We start from the raw sequence: 21911 nt of genomic DNA on the forward strand, positions 1-21911 counted from the left end.
TTTATCGTTCATTTATCTAGGTTGTCTTTAACTTCTCTCTGCAGTGTTTTGTAATTTTTCATGTATAGATCTTGCACATCTTTTGTCACATTTAAGTATTTTGTAGTTTTGGTATTATAGTAAATGGCTATTTTCATTTTAGTACTTATTGCTGGTACATAAAAATAGAACTTTTGTACATTAAACTTGTATCTTGCAATTTTGTTAAACTCACTTATTCTAGTGGCCTTTTTGTAGACTCTTTATGGTTTTCTACATAGGTAAGTCATGTTATCTGTGAATAGGGAGTTTCATTTTCTCCTTTTCTTTTTCTTGCCTGATTATACTAACTAGGATATACAGTAAATGTTGAGTAGAAGTGCTAAGAAAGGATATTTTTGCCATGTCCTAATTCTGTGGGACAAAGCATTCAGTCTTTCACCAGTAAGTGCAGTGTTAGCTATATATAGGGTTTTCATGGATGTTGAGGTATTTCTGTTTCAGTGAATTTTATTATAAGTGAGTATTAAATTTTGAGTTTTATTGTGAGTCATATTAAATTTTGTCAGATGTTTCTGCATTTTTGAGATGATCTTGTGTTTCTTTTTTAGTCTACTGAAATGACAGATTATAGTGATTGATTTTTCTAATGTTACACCGATCTTGTATTTCTGGGATAAATCCTATTTGGTTGGGATGTATTATCTTTTTTTTTGTATTGCTGGGTTTGCTTTGTTAAAACTTTGTTGTGAATCTTTTTGCATCTATGTTAGTGATGTAGTTTAGTTCATTTCTGACAGGACTTATTATTGTTTCTTTCCTGAGTTTTATTGTCTCTCCTTCACCTTCTATTGTCCGGTAACCTCTTCCCCAGTTGCTTCCTTCACTTTTGGGTGTTCTTTGGTAATAGCAATTGCTTCATTTTGCCCTTAACTTCATAAATGTTTCATAATTTCATTTGTTTTAATGGTAAATTATTTTCAAGTATGTTTTGTCAATAAAGAAGTTGTACTGCTGTTTTTCCATTTTTTAATAATAGTGTCTTTGAATATTTACCATTTTGATACTCATATTTGAATGAGTTGTGATTTGCAGGACTAGCTATTAGCAGAAGGTTCCTGTAAAAGGGGAAGGTGAGTCAGAGTGATTTTTTTTTTTTGAGAGGGCATCTCTCATATTTATTGATCAAATGGTTGTTAACAACAATAAAATTCTGTATAGGGGACTCAATGCACAATCATTAATCAACTCCATGCCTAATTCTCAACAGTCTCCAATCTTCTGAAACATAACGACAAGTTCTTACGTGGTGAACAAGTTCTTACATAGTGAATAAGTTCTTACATGGTGAACAGTGCAAGGGCAGTCATGTCACAGAAACTTTCAGTTTTGATCATGCATCATGAACTATAAACAATCAAGTCAGATATTATTCGTTTGATTTTTATACTTGATTTATATGTGACTCCCACATTTCTCCCTTATTATTATTATTATTTTTTTTTTTAATCAAATGCTGAAGTGGTAGGTAGATGCAAGATGAAGGAAGAAAACATAATTTAGTGCTGTAAGAGGGCAAATGTAGATGATCAGGTCAGAGTGATTTTTGGGCTTTGCTGCTTAAGAACTCTCCCTCTTTTACTATGGTGTAGCCATAACTACTTTGCATCTCAGAACCTGACTTTATTCAAGACTTTTTAATTTCAGTGCTGATCTCTACAGATTGTTTTACTGGTCTCTGCCTCCAGGGAACACAGCCCTGTCTTACAAGATGTTTGTTTTCCCATTAGAAGTGGTGTTTTTTGAGCTCTGTCATCTCTGAGCCACCCTAATGATCCTCCACCTTTCTTCACCTTACTTCTGTGTTGTTCCCTTTTTGATCTCAGAGCACTGACCATGAAAGCAAATGAAAAGAGTAAAATGTTTTTTTGACCTATAAATGTTATGCCAAAATGAATGATGTGTGTTCCCAGGATCATTTCATTGTTACATTTTGTACTCTCTAATTTATCTAAGAAAAGAAAAATATTTCTTCTGTCATTCTCTGACTCTTGAAAGAGATACTTCCTATATAAACTCTATAGTTTTTTAAATAAATATTATAGTCCCATCTTCCTTCCTGAGGCTAATTAGAATGTAAATTCAATATAAATTTATATTACTCATTTGTTTATTATACCTATAGGTCCACTTTTCCCTTTCTGCTCCATCTTTTTGAAATTTTACTCTGTTTCTTAGGCATAAGACATGCCTGTCCTTCCTCATATGTTTTTGTTTTTTATGTAACTTCAGGCTCAGGCTCCTCCCATCTCTTCACTCTTCTTGTATTATTATTGGACAGGCTTTGCTGAGAAGTCAAATTGGTGGGTGTACTCACTTCCTGCCTTCGGTTTAGAAAGTGGCCAGATCTGGGTCTACAACTTACCCTAGTCATTTGGAATGTTTAAGCCAATCATTTCTGTTTTACTTAGACTGGCTCTTCTCAGTGATTGTGTCCTACGTAAGTGAAAAGAAAAGAAAGAAAATGAGTTACCAGTAAGTAATTCTCTGGAATGCTTAGGCAGGTAGTCAAGCTAATGAAATAATAAGTTTATTGTACTTCATAGGGTAGGTATTCTTTCTCCCAAAGATTATCTAAGGAAAGATAAAAATAAACAATACTTAACCTGTCACTCTAAGTGACATTAAGAAACTTTCAGAATCATAGCAGTAGCAGTGTTTTCATGTTCCTCAAGTCCCCTTAATGGAAAACAGAGGTTTTTTTTGTAACCAATGTTACAGGAGATTAGAATTGATCACATTGGTTCCTGCTTTTCCTTCCACTTAATTTATTAAAAATTGTGTTTCCTTCAAATGAATTAAAACCCAAACACATCACTGAAACCCAAAGGTGTGTCTAAATCCTGCCTCCTGATTAACCTCTGGGATTTCTTCATCCTCTCTCCTAGCTTTGGTGTCATTCCCAGCACTCCTCTGGCCATCCATACACCACTGATGCCAAACCAGAGCATTGACGTCTCCCTCCCTCTCAACACCTTGGGCCCAGTCATGAAGATGGAACCTCTGAACAACCTGCAGGTTAGAGTTGTACTTAGCTTAGGGTGTACATTTTGATTCCTTGTCACTTTTATTGCATTTATATATGAAACAAACCCTCTCTTTTCCTTATATTAGATTTGGTCTGTGGAAAAGAGTTTTATTTTTTATTTAAAAAAAAAGTCTGGACAGTGACTGTAATGGGGATTGTTGGGGGGACTTGGTGAAGGGGGGAGCCTAGTAAACATAATGTTCTGCATGTAATTGTAGATTAATGATAACAAATATATATATATATATATATATATATATATTTATCAAAACACACACACACACAAAAAAAAACACCAGTCTAATAGTCAAACTATCAAGTCCCTCCCTTGCTAAAAGTTAATTGAGTGAACTTGAACAAGCTGTTAATGATATTAAACTTCCATCTAATCATCAAAAAAAAAAAAGTCATGCATTGACACAGTTACTCATTCTTTTTACTCAACAAACATTTAGAAACCTTTTAAGATATTTATAAATTTCTTTGTAGGACTTTCCATAGTAAATTTGAATATCGCTTATATAAGAATAGATTTTATTAGAGATTTATGTGGAGTTTATCTTTGAACACACAACTATAAATAGTTAGGTCATCTGAATTTAAGTGCCCTGTATTAGCACACTATGTTAAGTGTAGCAGCATCTTAGAGGAGCTCAGAACTTTATCAGGTCTATAAGAGCCTCTCAGTCCTGAAAATACTGAATTTTTTAGGAAGGTTAGGTACTAGGTTAGAGTTGCATTCAATATTCATTTATTTTGATTTTCTCTTTGGTATATAAGCCTTCTGGGGTTCAAGCAGCAAGAAGACAGAGGAGTGAGTGAGCTTGTGAGCTAATAAAGCTGTAGCAGCCCTGAAGGGATGTTAAGACAGATATAAACCCCAGGTGTTACGGGTTTTAATATTCACAAGAATAGGAGAGAAAACCTTGGGCCAACTCCAGATAGGGAACTGTCACTAATTCCTGCATGAAACAGATTCCGAACCAGTCCCTCAATGAATGGGAGCTGCCAAAGTGTTACCATGAGGGCAAGTGGTGGAAAAGCTTCTCTGACCAAGGTTCTGGGTGGCCTCTTGTGAGAAATCCAGGGCATAATATATGGATATAGAATTCAAATTGATAATTAGCTGTGTAGGTGTAGTGTTCTCCAGTAAATGAATGTAAAATTGGTTCAGGACTGACGAAACCTTGGGTACCTGGCAGAAGCAAATGCAAAGCAGCTCATTTGCAAGTTCTAAACTTTACGGTCATCAGGAATCCCAACTGAAAAGAAAATATGTACTGAAACAAACTCACAATTTAACAAAAAAAGAAAAAGAAAAGAAAAAGGAAAAGATACACTGTGAAAGACAGAAGATCCAGCAGAGGATTGATATTCTTCTACCAAGAATTTACAATGAATAGTCTGAATGAGTCTGTAAACTGCAGTGGGTACCAGTCAAGACAGGTAGAATCCCATTGCTCAATCTAATGGAGATACCAATGTGAGACACTAGTAATCATGGAAGACATTAACAGAATTACTTGGAGTTAAACTAACAAGTTTTTCAGGAGTTTAAATAGTAGCATACCAAAAGCCTGTTTGCCAGTTCACTAACTGCTTTGTTGCTGCAGTAGTTGACTGTCTTTTTTTCAGCAAAGGGTGTAATGATTTAGAGTGAAGATAAGTGAGTCACAATATAATTTGGCTCAGACTAGAAGAACAAAACAAGGATTACTGTGCAGATGGAATTGTCTGTTACTATGATAAGAGTAATGTGTTAAGAGGTTTTTCTAGCACAGAATCCTGAAGTAAATAACTAACCCAAATCTACATCTGCTTCCTTTTCATTGAAATCTAACCTCCTACTGGCTCACAGAACCTCAAGCCTAATATTTGAGGACAGTCAGCTTACGCACAAGAATGCTTTACTTTAGAAGTAGGAAAGAGAATTTGGGTCACAGAAACCAGGGCAAAGTTTCTGCTCTTAAAGCAAAAAGGAAACAGTAAATAAATGAATGTCAGTTTACTTTGCTATTTGTATTTCCATTTCTCATTCAGTGAATTGAACATCCTGAATAGGAACCCTCAAAAGAGAAATTGAGTCTTAGTCCAAACCCCTCTCAAAAAAGTATTGATAGGGAATTAAGACGAGCAAGTTTTCATTTTTACAAACCTGATATTTTAAAAAGCAAACTTAAAAGTTTTCCATCTAAGCGGAATGTAATAAAGCATCTTATTTCTCTAGGGGGGGAAAAAGCCCATCTGCTTATTATCCAAGTTTTCCCTATGATTCTCTTCTTCTAGGCATGTCATAATTATGGCTATTTTCTCATTAACTGGCATTTCCCAATGGAGAAGATAAGCAAAAACTTGAAACCTTTTTCGTCTATGAGCAGCTGCATTTAATGTCTGGTGGAAGTTGAGGCTAATGGCTAGCTTGAGGTGGAAGGGTTACTTTAGATTTCAGTTTCCATCCTTCCCTTGTCCCCATGTGAATAAAAAGAATCAAATCTTAACTGCAATAAATTTAGACCCTAAAGATTCAGATAAAGCCAGGTAAAGATTGATTGGCATTATATGGTTTAAATGATTAGATGATTTAAACATTATATTTGCATAATGTTAAAATTCAAGAGCTCATGTAGAAAAACTATTACTTTTATAGTACTCCAAGACCATAAAATCAGGAAAGAAGAAATGCTTGGGGATTGAAGAAATAAAATTTTGAATGTAGTGTAGATTTTACCTATTTTGGCTAATTTGATGTCAATATATAGTGCCGGAATCCAGCTCCAGCCGAGGGGTTGGATGCCCAAAGGTTCCGAACGGAGTCAGCGCACGGAGAGACAGGACGCCGAGTCAGTTGGAGGAGGTCTCTTGACAAAGTGCCAATGACATCTTTATTTATACCATTTTACACAAGGATATGATTATTTTTTATTTGTTCTTTTGATTAACAAGCATAGGCAAGCTTTTTTCTTTCTGTTTCTTTCTAATCTATACATGATTAGCCAAGTGTTAGGTGATATTTTTTCTGTTCCTTGACCTAAACTTTTCTTAGCAACATGTACTCTATTGTGTCTTCCGTTTCTATGCAAAGCAGTTTCTAAGTAATGCATGTGACCACAGAAGCGTGCAGAATGCATCAGTGACTATGGAGTCTATCAGCTCAGGGTGAAATACAGGTCACTCACTGTTACAGTTAGCTAGGCAGGTAACATCATCTATATTTCTAATGCAGTGGGTACATTTTATCCCCTCATAATATTTATTCTGTCGTAGGTAAATGCAAGATAAAGATAGAAAGCATGATTTAGTGCTGTAAGAAGGCAAGTGTAGATGATCAGGTGTGTGCCTATAGACTAGGTATTAATACAAGTTAGACAAGGGCAACAAAACATCCACGGGTGTAGATTTCTCTCAAAACGGTTCTAAGCCTCACCTCTGTTGGCTCCCATTTTCTCACCTGATGGCCCCCCTGCGACTGTGCCTGTCTTAGGTTGTTCCTCCCTTGAGGAATCTTATCCATCTCTGGCTAGCCAGCCATCTTCTGGGGCTATACAGGGAGATGTAAAACTGGTAAGTGAGAGAGAAGTAATATTCTTTGAAAAAGGTTAGTTTTTCACTTCTTTGCAGATTTATGCCCCGTGGCTTCTATGCCCAGCACTTGTCTTGAGGTATCTTTACCACTCGGAAGAATTATGGTACTTGGTAATTTCACATATGAGGCATGAATTCTAGTAAAGGGCTGTAATTAGGAAGGAAGAAGAAAAGCTATAGAAGTAGCAGATGGAAGAAAACATGAGAAGATTAAGTGTCAGACAGGGTTATTCCATTCAGTATTCCCCCATAACTCTATTTTTCTAATTTTCCAATAAAACTCTTCATCACTAATTTCACTAGCATTGCAAATAAAGGGGGGCATTTCCACTTAGGTGGAGGTGGGGTAGTCAATGTTTGACTAACTAACCGCAGGATTTGGTATTCCATGCCAAGATTGACATCTGGCCTCTGCATGTTCCATTCTTCAGGAACACTGTCCTGAAAAGCTTCTGGGAAGTTTATGTTCTCCTCCTTTCTGTGCTGCTTATCAAAGGTTAGCTTAGTCTTTGGCAAAAATGCAAGCAAAAGCAAAGCCAATAGTATAATGGAGAATAACAAAATCAAGGTGGGTAATAGATGCAGCCAGCTGCGAAGGCCCCTGCTTTGTGAGGGTCTTCCTCCAGCCTGAACTTTGGTACACAGCTTGAGTAGCATGACTCCTGCCAATATAGGACAAATTAATCAAACCCAGATGGACAGAACTGTCATATGACACTATGAAAACTTCTCCTTAAAACGCTCATCAAAGTACTTACTGGCTTACAGTTTGAAACATTAGAGAGGTTAAAAAGATACTGCTCCCTCTTAAAATGTAATACAGATTATACCTTAGAGACAATTAAATACTAGTCAAAATTTGAACCTAGAAAATTTTTTCTGCTGTACTGATGTTGCTCGTAAAAGCCTTTGTGATTCCAGGTTACAAATATTGCACAAAGTAAAGTTAGGCTTGCTCCCATTGGGAGCTTCTCTTGAGTTTATTTATATCATATAATTACATTCCTTAAAAATGGAGAATTGATTCCATTTAAATAAAATCCTTAACAAATGTCTAAATGAATTATCTCTAAATGAATATTCTCTGACTCCAGTATCCTCGTTTTTCATTTCTTCTATGTTAGTTGCTTAGAAACGTTCTTAATACATGTCTTTAAACTTGACACCTGGAAGATGACTGCTTCAAGTTGGGGTCTGCAAAAAAGACAAGAGAATCATCACATAGTGTGAGTTCATCCTGGTCTTTGCATTATAATACGAGTTCTCACAGCTGCTTGGCTTCCTTTTTCACTGGGCTATTAAAAAAGAAAACTCTTATGAGAACATTGATAGCACTGTTTGAAGTTTTAATTTTATCAGCTTTATAAAAATGCAGTTTAGAGTTGACTAATTCTGTAGTTAAGAAAAACCCAGTCCCCCCAAAATGGCCCCCAATTTCTCTTTCCACAGAGTCAATCTCTCTTGTCTCTTTCAGTTGATACTTTTTGTATTTACTTATCTCTAAATAACATGCTTGGGTTGCAACTTGCAGATTTTTCCATTTTAGGTATTCTTCTACATCTCCCCACTCACTCCCATCTTCTACAGGAGTATTTCCTATCTTGGAATCTGCTTTAATCAGTGTTCATTGTTCACATTATTATGACTATATATATTCTTCAAAATTGAGCTGTATAGTAAATTGTGATTTATAATTTTTTTCCATTTAACATTTTGTAAATAATTGGCTGTTTACCAGTTAATACCTGTTTCTTTTTTGTTGTTCCTAATTTTTTATGTTTTTAATTACAGTTCAGTCCCAAATTCGAGTGAAATCAGACCTTTCAAAATAGTCTGTAAATTTTACTTTCTTGAAGTCACCTCTAGAGTCTTTTGACCTGCTCCAGTCTGGACTGATTTTGAGTGCCTGAAATACAGCTGTCATCCTAGGGTGTCCCTTCCTTCATCATTGCTCTGGCGATTCAGTCTCTTCACCTATCTTCTCTGTTGAATCTCCTGTTGTATTTTTCTTTTCTTAGCTTATTCCCTCATTTGATGAAAAACATCCTCCAGTAGCTTTCTGAGAATAGGTATGTAAAGAACAGTTTGCTTTTGAGACTTTGCATATTTAAAATGCTGTCTTTATCATTACACTCCTTAAGATTTCTTACCTGTGGTGTTATACAGAAACCATTTTCCTCCTGCTCTGAAGCCATTCTGATTTTTTTTTTGTTTCATTTATTTTTATTTTATTTTATTTATTTTTTCATATCATTAATCTACAATTACATGAAGAACATTATGTTTACTAGGCTCCCCCCTTCACCAAGTCCCCACCACAAACTCCATTACAGTCACTGTCCATCAGCGTAGTAAGATGCTGTAAAATCACTACTTGTCTTCTCTGTGTCGCCCAGCCCTCCCCATGCACCCCCCCCCGCTGACATTATACATGCTAATCGTAATGCTCCTTTTCTTTTTCCCAGCCCTTATCCCTCCCTTCCCACCAATCCTCCCCAGTCCCTTTCCCTTTGGTAACTGTTAGTCCATTCTTCGGTTCTGTGATTCTGCTGCTGTTTTGTTCCTTCAGTTTTTCTTTGTTCTTATACTTCACATATGAATGAAATCATTTGGAACTTGTCTTTCTCCGCCTGGCTTATTTCACTGAGCATAATACCCTCTAGCTCTGTCCATATTGTTGCAAATGGTAGGATTTGTTTTCTTCTTATGGCTGAATAATATTCCATTGTTTATATGTACCACATCTTCTTCATCCATTCATCTACTGATGGACACTTAGGTTGCTTCCATTTCTTGGCTATTGTAAATAGTGCTGTGATAAACATGGGGTCCATCTGTCTTTTCCAAACTGGGCTGCTGCATTCTTAGGGTAAATTCTTAGAAGTGGAATTCCTGGGTCAAATGGTATTTCTGTTTTGAGCTTTTTGAGAAACCTCCATACTGCTTTCCACAATGGTTGAACTAATTTACATTCCCACCAGCAGTGTAGGAGGGTTCCCCTTTCTCCACAAGTTTGCCAACATTTGTTGTTGTTTGTCTTTTGGATGGTGGCGATCCTTACTGGTGTGAGGTGATAATCTCATTGTGGTTTTAATTTGCATTTCTCTGATGACAAGCGATGTGGAGCATCTTTTCTTATGTCTATTGGCCATTCTGATTTTTTATCCTTTTCTGTGCTGTGTTCTTTCTCAGTGAAAGTTTATTCAGTCCTTTCTTTATCCCCTATGTTCTGAAATCTCACAGTGATGTGACTTTGTGTGAATCTCTTTTTTATTCATGATGCTAGGTACTAATTGGCCTCTTTCAAAGTAAAAACTTGTATTCTTCAATTCTGGGAATTTTTCTTTAACCTTTTTTGTAGATCTCTCTTCATTTTCTGTTTCTTTTACTGGAAGTTTTGCTTCTTGGATGTTGACCTTCCTGGACCAGTCCCTTTTTTTCCCCTCCTGTTTTTAATCTCTTTCTGGATTTGCTCCACTTTCTAAAAATTTTCTGTGGAAAAATTTTAACATTACGAAAGTAAACAGAATAGTGCATTGAGTCCCTGTGTACCTCACATCCAGCTTTAATAATTATCAATCCATAGTTAATATTGTTTCATCTATACCCTTATCCACAGCCCTAGTCCATATTATTTTGATGCAGATCTCAAACATTTATATCATTTCATCTGTAAATATTTCTATATATATCTTTTCTTTTATTTCACAAAGTATTTCCCCTTCACTTTTTTTTTTTACATCTTTTTTAAATTAAGGTATCGATATACATTCCTATGAAGGTTTTGCAAGAAAAACAATGTGGTTGCTACATTCACCTATATTATCGAGTTCCCCCCCCATACTCCATTGTAGTCACTGTCCTTCAGTGTAGTAAAGATGCCACAGAGTCACTGCTTGTCTTCTCTGTGCTACACTGTCTTCCCCATGACTCCCCACCCACACCATGTGAACTAATCATAATACCCCTCAATCCCTTTCTCCCTCCCTCCCCACCTACCCTCCACCACCACCAACACCCCCCCCACCTCTCCCCTTGGGTAACTACTAGTCCCTTCTTGGAGTCTGTGAGTCTGCTGCTATTTTGTTCCTTCAGTTTTGTTTTGTTGTTACACTCCGCAAAAGAGGGAAATCATTTCATATTTGTCTTTCTCTGCCTGGCTTATTTTACTGAGCATAATACCCTCTAGCTCCATCCATGTTGTTGCAAATAGTAGAATTTGTTTCTTTCTAATCTCTGAATAGTATTCCATTGTGTATATGTACCACATCTTCTTTATCCATTCATCTACTGATGGACACTTAGGCTGCTTCCATATCTTGGCTATTGTAAATTGTACTGCAGTAAACATAGGGGTGCATATGTCTTTTTAAATCTGAGATCTTGCTTTCTTTGGGCAAATTCCTAGGAGTGGAATTCCTGGGTCAAATGGTACTTCTATTTTTAGTTTTTTGAGGAACCTCCATATTGCTTTCTACAATGGCTTAATTAGTTTACATTCCCAACAGTGGTGTAGGTGAGTTCCTCTTTCTCCGCATCCTCACCAGCATTTGTTCCTAGTCTTCTCTATGTTGGCTATCTTAACTGATGTGAGGTGATATCTCATTGTGGTTTTAATTTGCATTTCCCTGATGATTAGTGATGTGGAGCATCTTTTCATGTGTCTGTTAGCCATCTGAATTTCTTTGGAGAATTGTCTCTTCATATCCTCCACCTATTTTTTAATTGGGTTATTTGCTTTTTGGGTGTTGAGGTGTGTGAGAGTTCCTTATATATTTTGGATGTTAACTCCTTGTTGGATATGTCATTTACAAATATATTCTCCCATACTGTAGGATGCCTTTTGGTTCTGCTGATGGTGTCCTTTGCTGTACAGAAGCTTTTTAGCTTGATGTAGTTCCATTTGCTCATTTTTGCTTTTGTTTCCCTTGCCTGAGGGAGGTGCATTCAGGAAAAAATTGCTCGTGTTTATACTCAAGAGAGTTTTGTCTGTATTTTCTTCTAAGAGTTTTATCATTTCATGACTTACATTCAGGTCTTTAATCCATTTCGAGTTTACTTTTGTGTATGAGGATAGACAATAATCCAGTTTCATTCTCTTGCATGTAGCTGTCCAGTTTTGCTGCTGTTGAAGAGGCTATCATTTCCCCATTGTATATCCATGGCTCCTTTATCATATTAATTGATCGTATATGGTTGGGTTTATATCTGGGCTCTCAAGTCTGTTCCATTGGTCTATGTGTCTTTTCTTGTGCCAGTACCAAACTGTCTTGATTACTTTGACTTTCTACTAGAACTTGAAGTCAGGAAGTATAATCCCCCCAGCTTTATTCTTCCTTCTCAGGATTGCTTTGGCTACTCGGGTCTTTTGTGGTTCCACATGAATTTTAGAACGATTTGCTCTAGTTCATTGAAGAATGCTGTTGGTATTTTGATAGGGATTGCACTGAATCTGTAGGTTGCTTTAGGCATGATGGCCATTTTGACAATATTAACTCTTTCTATCCATGAGCACGGGATGTATTTCCATTTATTGGTATCTTTAATGTCTTTCATGAGTTTCTTGTAGTTTTCAGGGTACAGGTCTTTCACTTCCTTGGTTAGGTTTATTCCTAGGTATTTTATTCTTTTTGATGCAATTGTGAATGGAATTGTTTTCCTGATTTCTCTTTCTGCTAGTTCATCGTTAGTGTATAGGAATGCAACAGGTTTCTGTGTATTAATTTGGTACGCTGCAACTTTGCTAAATTCAGATATTAGATATAGTAGTTTTGGAGTGGATTCTTTAGGGTTTTTTATGTACAATATCTTGTCATCTACAAACAGGGACAGTTTGACTTCTTCCTTGCCAATCTGGATCCCTTTTATTTCTTTGTGTTGTCTGATTGCCGTGACTAGGACCTCCAGTACTATGTTGAATAAAAGTGGGGAGAGTGGGCATCCTTGTTTTGTTCCCTATCTTAAAGAAAAGCTTTCAGCTTCTCACTGTTAAGTATGATGTTGGCTGTTGGTTTGTAATATATGGCCTTTATTATGTTGAGGTACTTGCCCTCTGAACCCATTTTGTTGAAAGTTTTTATCATGAATGGAAGTTGAATTTTGTTGATTTCTTTTTCAGCATCTATGGAGATGATCATGTGGTTTTTGTCCTTTTTTTGTTTATGTGGTGGATGATGTTGAAGGATTTTCAAATATTGTACCATCCTTGCATCCCTGGAATGAATCCTACTTGACCATGGTTGATGATCTTTTTGATGTATTTTTGAATTTGATTTGCTAATATTTATTGAGTATTTTTGCATCTATGTTCATCAGGGATATTGGTCTGTAATATTCCTTTTTTGTGGTGTCTTTGTCTTGTTTTGGTATTAGAGTGATGCTGGCCTCATAGAATGAGTTTGGAAGTATTCCCTCCTCTTCTACTTTTTTTAGGATTTCCATATATATCTTCTAAACAGAAACCCTTTCTTTAAAATCATAACTGCAATCATTTGCACATGTTAAAAAATTAGTAAGAGTTTCTTAATATCAAATATGAAGTCAATGTTAAAGTTTGTTTATTTCAGTATCTTAAACTTTTTTGTTTGTTATTATTATACTGTTCATTTGAATCTGTAAAGTGCACATATTATGACAGGTTGATGCCTCATAAGTCTCTTTAGCTAGAAAGTTGATAATAGCCACTTCCCATCTTGCTGTATAAATTGAAATTGGTTACTAGTTGGTCATTGCAGAAGTAGAACATTTTGGCCACTGCAGAGAGTTCTACTGGACAATGCTGATCTATGGGCCTGCTCTTTATTTTTTTAATCTTTGGCTCTCAGCAGTTTGACTGTTGTGTACCTAGGTGTGTTCTGATTTGGATATGTAAGTCGATGGTTCGTCCCAAATTGGGGGAGATTTTGTTATTATTTCTTTAATTATTTTTCTGCCTCATTATCTCTCTTCCATCCTCCCAAAACTCCAATAACACATTAGACCACTCGATAGTGTATCTCAGATTAATGAGGCTATTCTCCCCTGAGCCCTGTTTTCCCTTCTGTTCTTCAGATTTGGTAATTCCTATTGATCTGACTCTGAAAGGCTAAATCTTCCGTTAAATCCATCCAGTATAATTTTTATTTCAGGTATTGTACTTTGCAGTTCTATGATTCCCACTTGGTTCTTTGCTAAAATTCCCCATCTGCTCATCTAGATGTGCAACTGGAGAACCCTGTTTCACAGCTACTCTCCTGCTTTATCCCACCTCTACCCTTTGGCCATCCTTTTGGATGCTTACTGACCCTCAGGAAAAGTGACTAGTGGAAATACCTTGAGCAAGCCCTGGAAACAGTGTTGGGGCTATCTAGCCAGGAAATTTTGTATGTTCTAGCTGGGCATGTCTCTTTGGCCCTGTGGATTCTTCTTTCCATGGGTTGCTATAGGGAGCCCAGAGAAATAATTAGAATATGGCCTTCTAAACCAGGAGGCCCACATCAGGAGCTCCAGTTTACACAACACCAAGGGCACCTGGAATCCTCTGGGTTGGTACTTTCGTGTCTTCTTGGGCTGGCTTAATTCTTCCAAAAATTATCTTTGACTCTGCTCTCTAGAGTATGAAGGCTTTCTGCCAGCTTTTCTGGGAGCTAAATTGGGAAACAGGGCTGGAGAGTGTCAGCTTTCAGTATCCATATAAATTCATTTAGTCCACCATCCCTCATCCATGCATGGCATCCCTTTAGGAACATCATCTGTTTTATCATCTGTAAAAGAACCAACCTGTAGTTTTATGCAGGGGCTAAAGGGCTAAAGTAGCTTAGAATGGTGATGGGATCTCAGACTCTAATAGCATATTAACCCTCTTCCTTCCTTCTTCCCTTCCCTCCCCTCCCCTCTCCTCCCTTTCCCTCCTCTCCCCTCCCCTCCCTTTCTTTAAGGTATCATTGATGTTTTGCATGAACAACATTGTGGTTTCAAAACATTCACCCTTATTATCAAGTCCGCCCACACACACCCCATTACAATCACTGTCCATCAGCAGAGTAAGATGATATAGAGTCATTACTTGTCTTCTCCATGCTGTACTGCCTTCCCTGTGACCTACCTATATTATGTGTGCTAATCATAATGCCCCTTAATCCCCTTCTCCCTCCCCACTTGCCCTCCCCTGCCCCTCCCCTTTTATAACCTCTAGTCCCTTCTCAGAGTCTAAATCTGCTGCTGTTTTGTTCCTTCAGTTTTGCTTTGTTGTTATACTCTACAAATGAGTGAAATCATTTTGTACTTGTCTTTCTCTGCCTTGGCTTATTTTACTGAGCAAAATACCCTCTAGCTCCATCCATGTTGTTGCAAATGGTAGGATTTGTTTTCTTCTTATGGCTGAACAATACTCCATTGTGTATATGTACCACATCTTCTTTATCCATTCAGCTACTGATTTAACCCTCTTTCTTTTATCACCCCTTCCACCTTACAGTTCCAGAGGTGTGTTAGTCTTAATTAAGCCTTTCAGAATTCTGTGGTGGTATTGATAATCCATCTGTTTTATAATTGCCAAAATTTTGTTGCTGTTGTATGTTTTTCTTCCTTATCTTTACGAATTTGTGCCTTTAAAATTTCTTCCTTTAATTATTGCCAAATTTGTTCCAAGAGAAAGGAAGTTTAAATATGATTTCAATCTACTGTCTTTACCTGAAGTAGCACCTTAATAAAAATTCTTTCTTTCCTTTGTAATTTAGGAGCCTTTGAGGTGAACCTATCTATAACAAATTGGTCTTTCCTGTCTATGGTTTTTGTTACCTGTTGCTTTTGAACCTCACATAAGCATTGTTTAATATTAAAGAGGATGAATATTAATTAGGGAAAAGAAATAACATCCCTTGGTTTTTCTTTGAGTGTTTCTTATAAAAACAAGGCAGTATTAATCAGTTTTGTTCATTTAACCTTTGAATGATTAGGGCAAAAGTGCTGAAGATGCAAAGAACACAATCATGCAATCATTTTTTCCTATCTTTAGTTCTTTGTCAGCCAAAAGGGTTTTTTGGGGGGGTTTTTTTGGCCAGTTATGGCCCTGAAAAAAGTCTGTCCCTTGCTCCTCCCACATTACAGTCCCAGCCTGTGAGACATCAGTTGCAGATGGTGCCTGTCCCTGATACTTCATGTCTTACATATGTCCATTCACACTCAGAAAGCCCACAGCTATAGCTATTGTACCAGAAAAATTAAAAATTTGTAAATGCATCCACATGGAAGACCTTTTCAGCAGCTTCCATCAAATGAAGCAAATCGGCTTGGCATTTGCTGACTGCTGGACTGTTTTGCAAACCAAGCTAGTTCAGGTGTTAAAGCCTCCTTTGGTCTTCCAAGATTCACAGTTGAGGACTGTGCATTGATTGCTTTTATGGACCACATGCTGCTTGAATAGATGTTGAGTTCTTGAACTAGTGGATTCTACGGGAACTGCAAAAGATGGCCAGGTCAGACACATGGATCCAATGCTGAAAATAAGCTCTATAGACAGGACAAAAGCTGAAGTATTCCATTAGCCATATGTAGGTAATGGAGTCTTGGTTGTGAAAGATGAAAATAATTTACTACTAAAGAAAAGAAAAAATTAACTTTGTGATTGTTACTTCAATTTTGATATTTTTTTTGGTGTCACATCAGGGCTCTAAACATATCCTTTAACATCATTTTAGCAATAGAGTATCTTAAATACAGTTTACCCTTAAACAGTGCAAGGGTTGGGTGCCAAATCCCTGTGAAATTGAAAATCTGCATATAAATTTTGACTCCCCAGAAACTTAACTTCTAATGGCCTACTGTTCACCAGCAGCCTTCCTGATTAGATAAACAGTGATTTACTCACTTTTTTTGTATATGTTACATACTTTATTCTTACAATAAAATAAGCTAGAAAAAAGAAAATGTTGAGAAAATCATGAGAGAAAATACATTTACAATACTATACAGTATTTATTGGGAAAAACTTCATGTAAATGAACCTGGGCAGTTTAAATTCATGTTGTTAAAGTATCAACTGTACTAGGTATTCATTTTTTACTATGTTGTCCTTACTGAGAATACTTACCTTTTTGTCAAGATAATCAAGATTCTGTGGGGCAAAAAACTTTTGTCTTTTTGTAACCAGCACTCAACTACTAGCTTCTGGGAGACTTTTTTAGGACTGTTTCTGTTAGTAGTAATTACATTGCTTGAATAACCACACATAGGCAGTAGATGAGAATTCCATATTCCTATAAGTAGATGTAGTCCCATGGATCATAAATCTGGCCTCAATGGCAGGAGACAGTTGTTCCTGAAACCCAGATTCAGTTTTCAAAACACAAAAGCTTGGGAACTAGTCCCTCATAAAAAAGGGCCTGAGATATCAGGTTAGAGAAGTAAACAGAAGCCTATGCTACAAATATTGAGCAAATAATAATTTAAGAAAGTAATTCTAAAATGGTAATAAAAATGATTTGTGGGTTTTCATCTATTAAAATCTCAGCCATCTTTATTCATATCATGTAGTAAGTTAAGAGTCTCTTATGAAAAGTATAATCAGTTTTGTTGCTGATTTGATAAACAATTAGAAAATAGATTTGACAGTGTGATATTCATGCAGTAGGGGACTCTGAATTCTGAATGAAAGTTGGTATCTTCTTAGTCCATATATTGTCATTTTGGCTGATAATCTTTACACAAAGCCTTGTGTTACACTGCAGATTGGAATTAAAAGGAACTCACTGGGATTTTCCTGAGCTGAACTGAACTGCACTTGAAATCCATCTCCTGCCTCATTCATATTTATTCTTATGGCTAATGAGATAAAATAATTTTCTTTATTCACCATTTTTTATGCAGGGATTATGCATAGGCTTCATTATATTGAGATCATATGTCTTAAAAATAAAATTTGAGAAAAGCCTTAAGCCATGTGAATGTGCAAACATAAAAACTGTAAAATTTCATGGTTGGAACAGATGACCTTTAGTCATGTCTATTTTAAGCTCTGTTTCTGAAGGAATTTACCCTATAAGTGATTGGAACCTCAGTATCTACAGGAATACTGCTAGTGATTTACTACCCTAAAATGGCCCATTCCATCTTCCTAATATTCTTGTGAGGAAGTTAATTCTATTGAACTAAGATATGTCTTTCTTTAAATTCTGTCTGTAGATCTAGTTCTACAGCTTGAGGTTTTCTGTACAGTAGGTTTCTTTCAGAATCAGGGATCACAGGGCCTGAAAATCAGTCAGGTGGACCTATAATGAAAATATACACAATCTGAATTCATTTCCCCTTTTATTCTACTTGAGGAAAGGTTGGTTCATGGAAGGATATGTATTTATGTATACCACAGATAGATGTCAGTTTTATTGTTCTAATTTTAAGAAGAAAAGCTGGTTAGAAGTAGAGACACTGGTAAATGTACTTAGAATCAGTTACAGTTTGGAAGCTAAGCAAAATATGTAATCATTTTTGAGGAGTGTGTGAATGAATGGTGGTCCTTCGTTTGGTAGCAGTGTTCCTTTCCAGGAACCATTGAAGGAGTTGGGAGTCAGGCACTCCAAATATGAAAGCACATAACTTCTCAATTCCATAGCCCATGCTGTGCTCCTGACAATAATTTTTGTGTCTTCTTTGTATGACCCGTTTCCCCAGCATCTGTGCACGGTGGCCTGCCCATGTGCCCAGTCATCTTAAGTGCCACACCCTCCTTTTGTCCTCATTAAGGTTAGATAATACACTGGGGTAGTACATAGGAACACATGTGGACCCATTTGAACTCCTAACTTGAGCCTACTTAATCTGATTCTGTATGGATATTATCTAGAACCTAGATTAGATTCTAGATTAGTTTTACCCAGTATTTAAAAATGAATAATGTCCATTTACTCTCTTTACTGAAGTCTATTCTGTTGAGTTTCCAAAAGGTCTTCTGTCCCATGTCAGACAGGAGTGTGGAATATCAAATCACATTAACTAGTCGTGTACTAGTCGTTTCTTCACCATTTTGTGATTCAGTACAGTATGTGTTAAATGTATTTTTTAAGTTTAATAATAAGTCCTACATAGCAAATAATTCATGCAGTTCATGTAAATAATATTTTAAGATGTGACAGCTGCAGCCAAGGGCATGTAAGCCAGTCTTAACAAGTATCATTAAAGGGGAAAAGTTTGGTGCCTTCAAGTTGAGAGCTTACATAGGTCTGGCAGAACCTTAAAACAGGTAAAATCTTTTAAGGTAAAATCTTAGGGTGTGAGGAATGTATTGATTAGGCAAGCTGAAAGGCCTATGAATATATTGCTGGTAATTTCTGCCATTAAAGCTGTATAAAGTGATAGCTATTATAAACTGATAGAGGAAAAAATTATTTAGAGTTTATAATAAAGGTTTCTGATAGTAATAAGATTGTCCACTATAGATTAAAGATGGAGGCATGAGAGGTGAGACAGAAACCTCCTCCCAAAACCACATATAATAATGAAAATACAACAAATACATCAGATTCTGAAAGCAACAGGAAAGAAGGCTGCGGTAGACTATCTACACCTGGGGAATCCAGCAGACCTCAAGGAAAACGGTAATGTACCAAAGCTGTGATCCAGAGGGACCCAAGCCCTTCCCCCACCCCAGCTCACTAGAGGGAGGAAGAGAAACACAGCAGGAAAGGAGAGGAGGCTGAGGACTGCTGAACAGCCAGCCCTGGAGATCCTGATCTGGAAGCACTAACCTACATTACATGTTGCTCTGGAGGTCAGTGGGGTTGGAAAGCTAAGACATGTGGAATACTTGGGAAAACTTGAGATTCCAGCCACTTGTGGAAAACTGATCCACATCCAGCTGCTCTGGGACAAAATAAAGGTGGACAGTCTGAGAGACTTCTAACAATGAGAGGGCTGCTAAAGGGGCAAGGATTGCACAGAGTTTGCTGCTCAGGAGAAAGAACAAGTGTACAAAATTGTCTGGGCGCACTCTGCCCAGTAGGTTGGGAACTTGAAGGAGCTTCAGGCACACCATCCCTCTGGCTGGCTATGCAACTTGATACGCAGCCTGATGCACGTTCCTCCTGGCCTACAACTGCTTGCAAACCAGCTGCCCCTGCCATTGAGCTAGGACAGCCAAAGGTCACCCTCACCTATGGCAGCTAAAAGGGCAAAGCATAGAGACTTATCCGTATGTGTTTAGACCACTGGCCCTGACAGTAGAGACAGACACTGCAGCTGGGAAGCAGGAAAGACCTCTTTTCTCCCGACAGGCACCAGCAACGCTCCCCTGCAACCCCTGCCATCACTCCAGGGGCCAAGAACCTTCAGAGAATAGAGCTTCTGAGTGCTAGAGGGTGCCAACTACAAATATGAAACATCAAAGGAACCTGGTTCAAACCAAAATTCCACAAACACCAGAAAGAGAGCCAAGTGAAACTGAATTTATGTATCGTCCTGAAAGATTTCAAAATAAAAATGATAAATGTGCTCAGAGAGCCACAGAAAAATACTCAAGAACTCAGGGAGGAATTCAGGAATGACATACAAACGTTCAAGAATACAGTATCAGAAATGAGACATACAATGGAGGGATTTAAAAGCAAATCAGATGAAGTATAGGAGACAGAAAGTGAAATAGAAATTAGAGAACCAGGAATACAAAGAAGCTGAGGCATAGATAGAAAAAAGGATCTCTAGTAATGAAAGAATATTGAGAGAACTGAGCTGACCAATCCAAAAGGAACAATATTCGCATTATAGGGGTACCAGAAGAAGAGAGAGAAAAAGGGATAGAAAGTGTCTTTGAGGAAGTAATTACTGAAAATTTCCGCAATCTGGAGAAGGAGATAGTCTCTCAGGCCATGCAGGTGTACAGATCTCCAAACACAAGGGACTCAAGAAGACAACACCAATAATTAAAATGGCAAGTATCAAGGATAAAGACAGACTATTAAAAGCAGTCAGAGAGAGAAAAAAAGATTACAAAGAAAGGAAAACCCATTAGGTTGTCATCAAACTTCACAACAGAAACCTTACAGGCCAGAAGGGAGTGGCATGATATATTTAATGCAATGAAGCAGAAGGGCCTCGAACCAAGAGTACTATACCCAGCAAGATTATCATTTAAAAAAGGGATTAAACAATTTCCAGATGAGCAAAAGCTGAGAGAATTTACCTTGCACAAACCGTCTCTACAGTATGTTTTAGAGGGACTGCTATAGATGGAAGTGTACCTAACGCTAAATAGCTATCACCAGAAAAAAATGAAACCATAGTAAAGAAAGTAGACCAATTAATTACTAAGCAGATGCAAAATCAGATCAGCCACTGCCAAAGTTGGTCAAGGGGTAGACAAAGAGTACAGAATATGATACTTAATATATAAAGAATGGAGGAGGAAGAAAAAGGAGGGGGAAAAAAGAACCTTTAGATTGTGTTTCTTATAGTATACTAAGTGAGTTAAGTTAGACTGTTAGATAGTAAGGAAGTTACCCTTGAACCTTTGGTAACCACAAATCTAAAGCCTGCAGTGGCAATAAGTATATACCTATCAATAATCACCCTAAATGGAAATGGTCTGAATGCACCAATCAAGACACAATCACTGAATGGAAAAAAAACAAGAACTGGAAACTCATCATGCTCTTAGCTAGGAAGAATTAATATCGTCAAAATGGCCATACTGCCCAAAGCAATATACAGATTTGATGCAGTCCCTATCAAATTACCAACAGCATTCTTCAACAAACTGGAACAAATACTTCAAAAATTCATATGGAACCACAGAAGACCCCAAATAGCCAAAACAATCCAGAGAAGGAAGAATAAAGTTGGGGGGGATCTCGCTCCCCAACTTCAAGCTCTACTACAAAACCACAGTAATCAAGACAGTTTGGTACTGGCACAAGAAAAGAGCCACAGACCAGTGGAACAGAATAGAGACTCCAGACATGAACCCAAACATATATGGTCAATTAATATATGATAAAGGAGCCATGGACATACAATGGGGAAATGACAGTGTCTTCAACAGATGGTGCTGGCAAAACTGGACGGTTACACGTAAGAGAATGAAACTGGATTATTGTCTAACCCCATACACAAAAGTAAATTGGAAATGGATCAAAGACCTGAATATAAGTCATGAAACCATAAAACTCCTGGAAAAAAATATAGGCAAAAATCTCTTGGACATAAACATGAGTGACTTCTTCATGAACATCTCTCCCCAGGCAAGGGAAACAAAAGCAAAAATGAACAAGTAGGACTATGTCAAGTTGAAAAGCTT

The 21911-nt window shown here is 37.1% G+C and overlaps 1 protein-coding gene across 7 annotated transcripts in view; it reads left to right on the top strand.

The window, feature by feature from the left end:
• AP2B1 (adaptor related protein complex 2 subunit beta 1) overlaps positions 1-21911 on the top strand; it is a 161398-nt gene that overhangs the window by 95499 nt on the left and 43988 nt on the right. For all 7 annotated transcript variants that reach the window (XM_057501213.1, XM_057501212.1, XM_057501214.1 and 4 more), the window contains one exon: positions 2928-3057. In XM_057501213.1, the coding sequence (XP_057357196.1) occupies positions 2928-3057 (130 nt within the window). The remainder of the gene's footprint in view (positions 1-2927; positions 3058-21911) is intronic.

This window comes from Manis pentadactyla, chromosome 4, assembly GCF_030020395.1.
Source record: "Manis pentadactyla isolate mManPen7 chromosome 4, mManPen7.hap1, whole genome shotgun sequence".
Lineage (NCBI taxonomy): Eukaryota > Metazoa > Chordata > Mammalia > Pholidota > Manidae > Manis > Manis pentadactyla.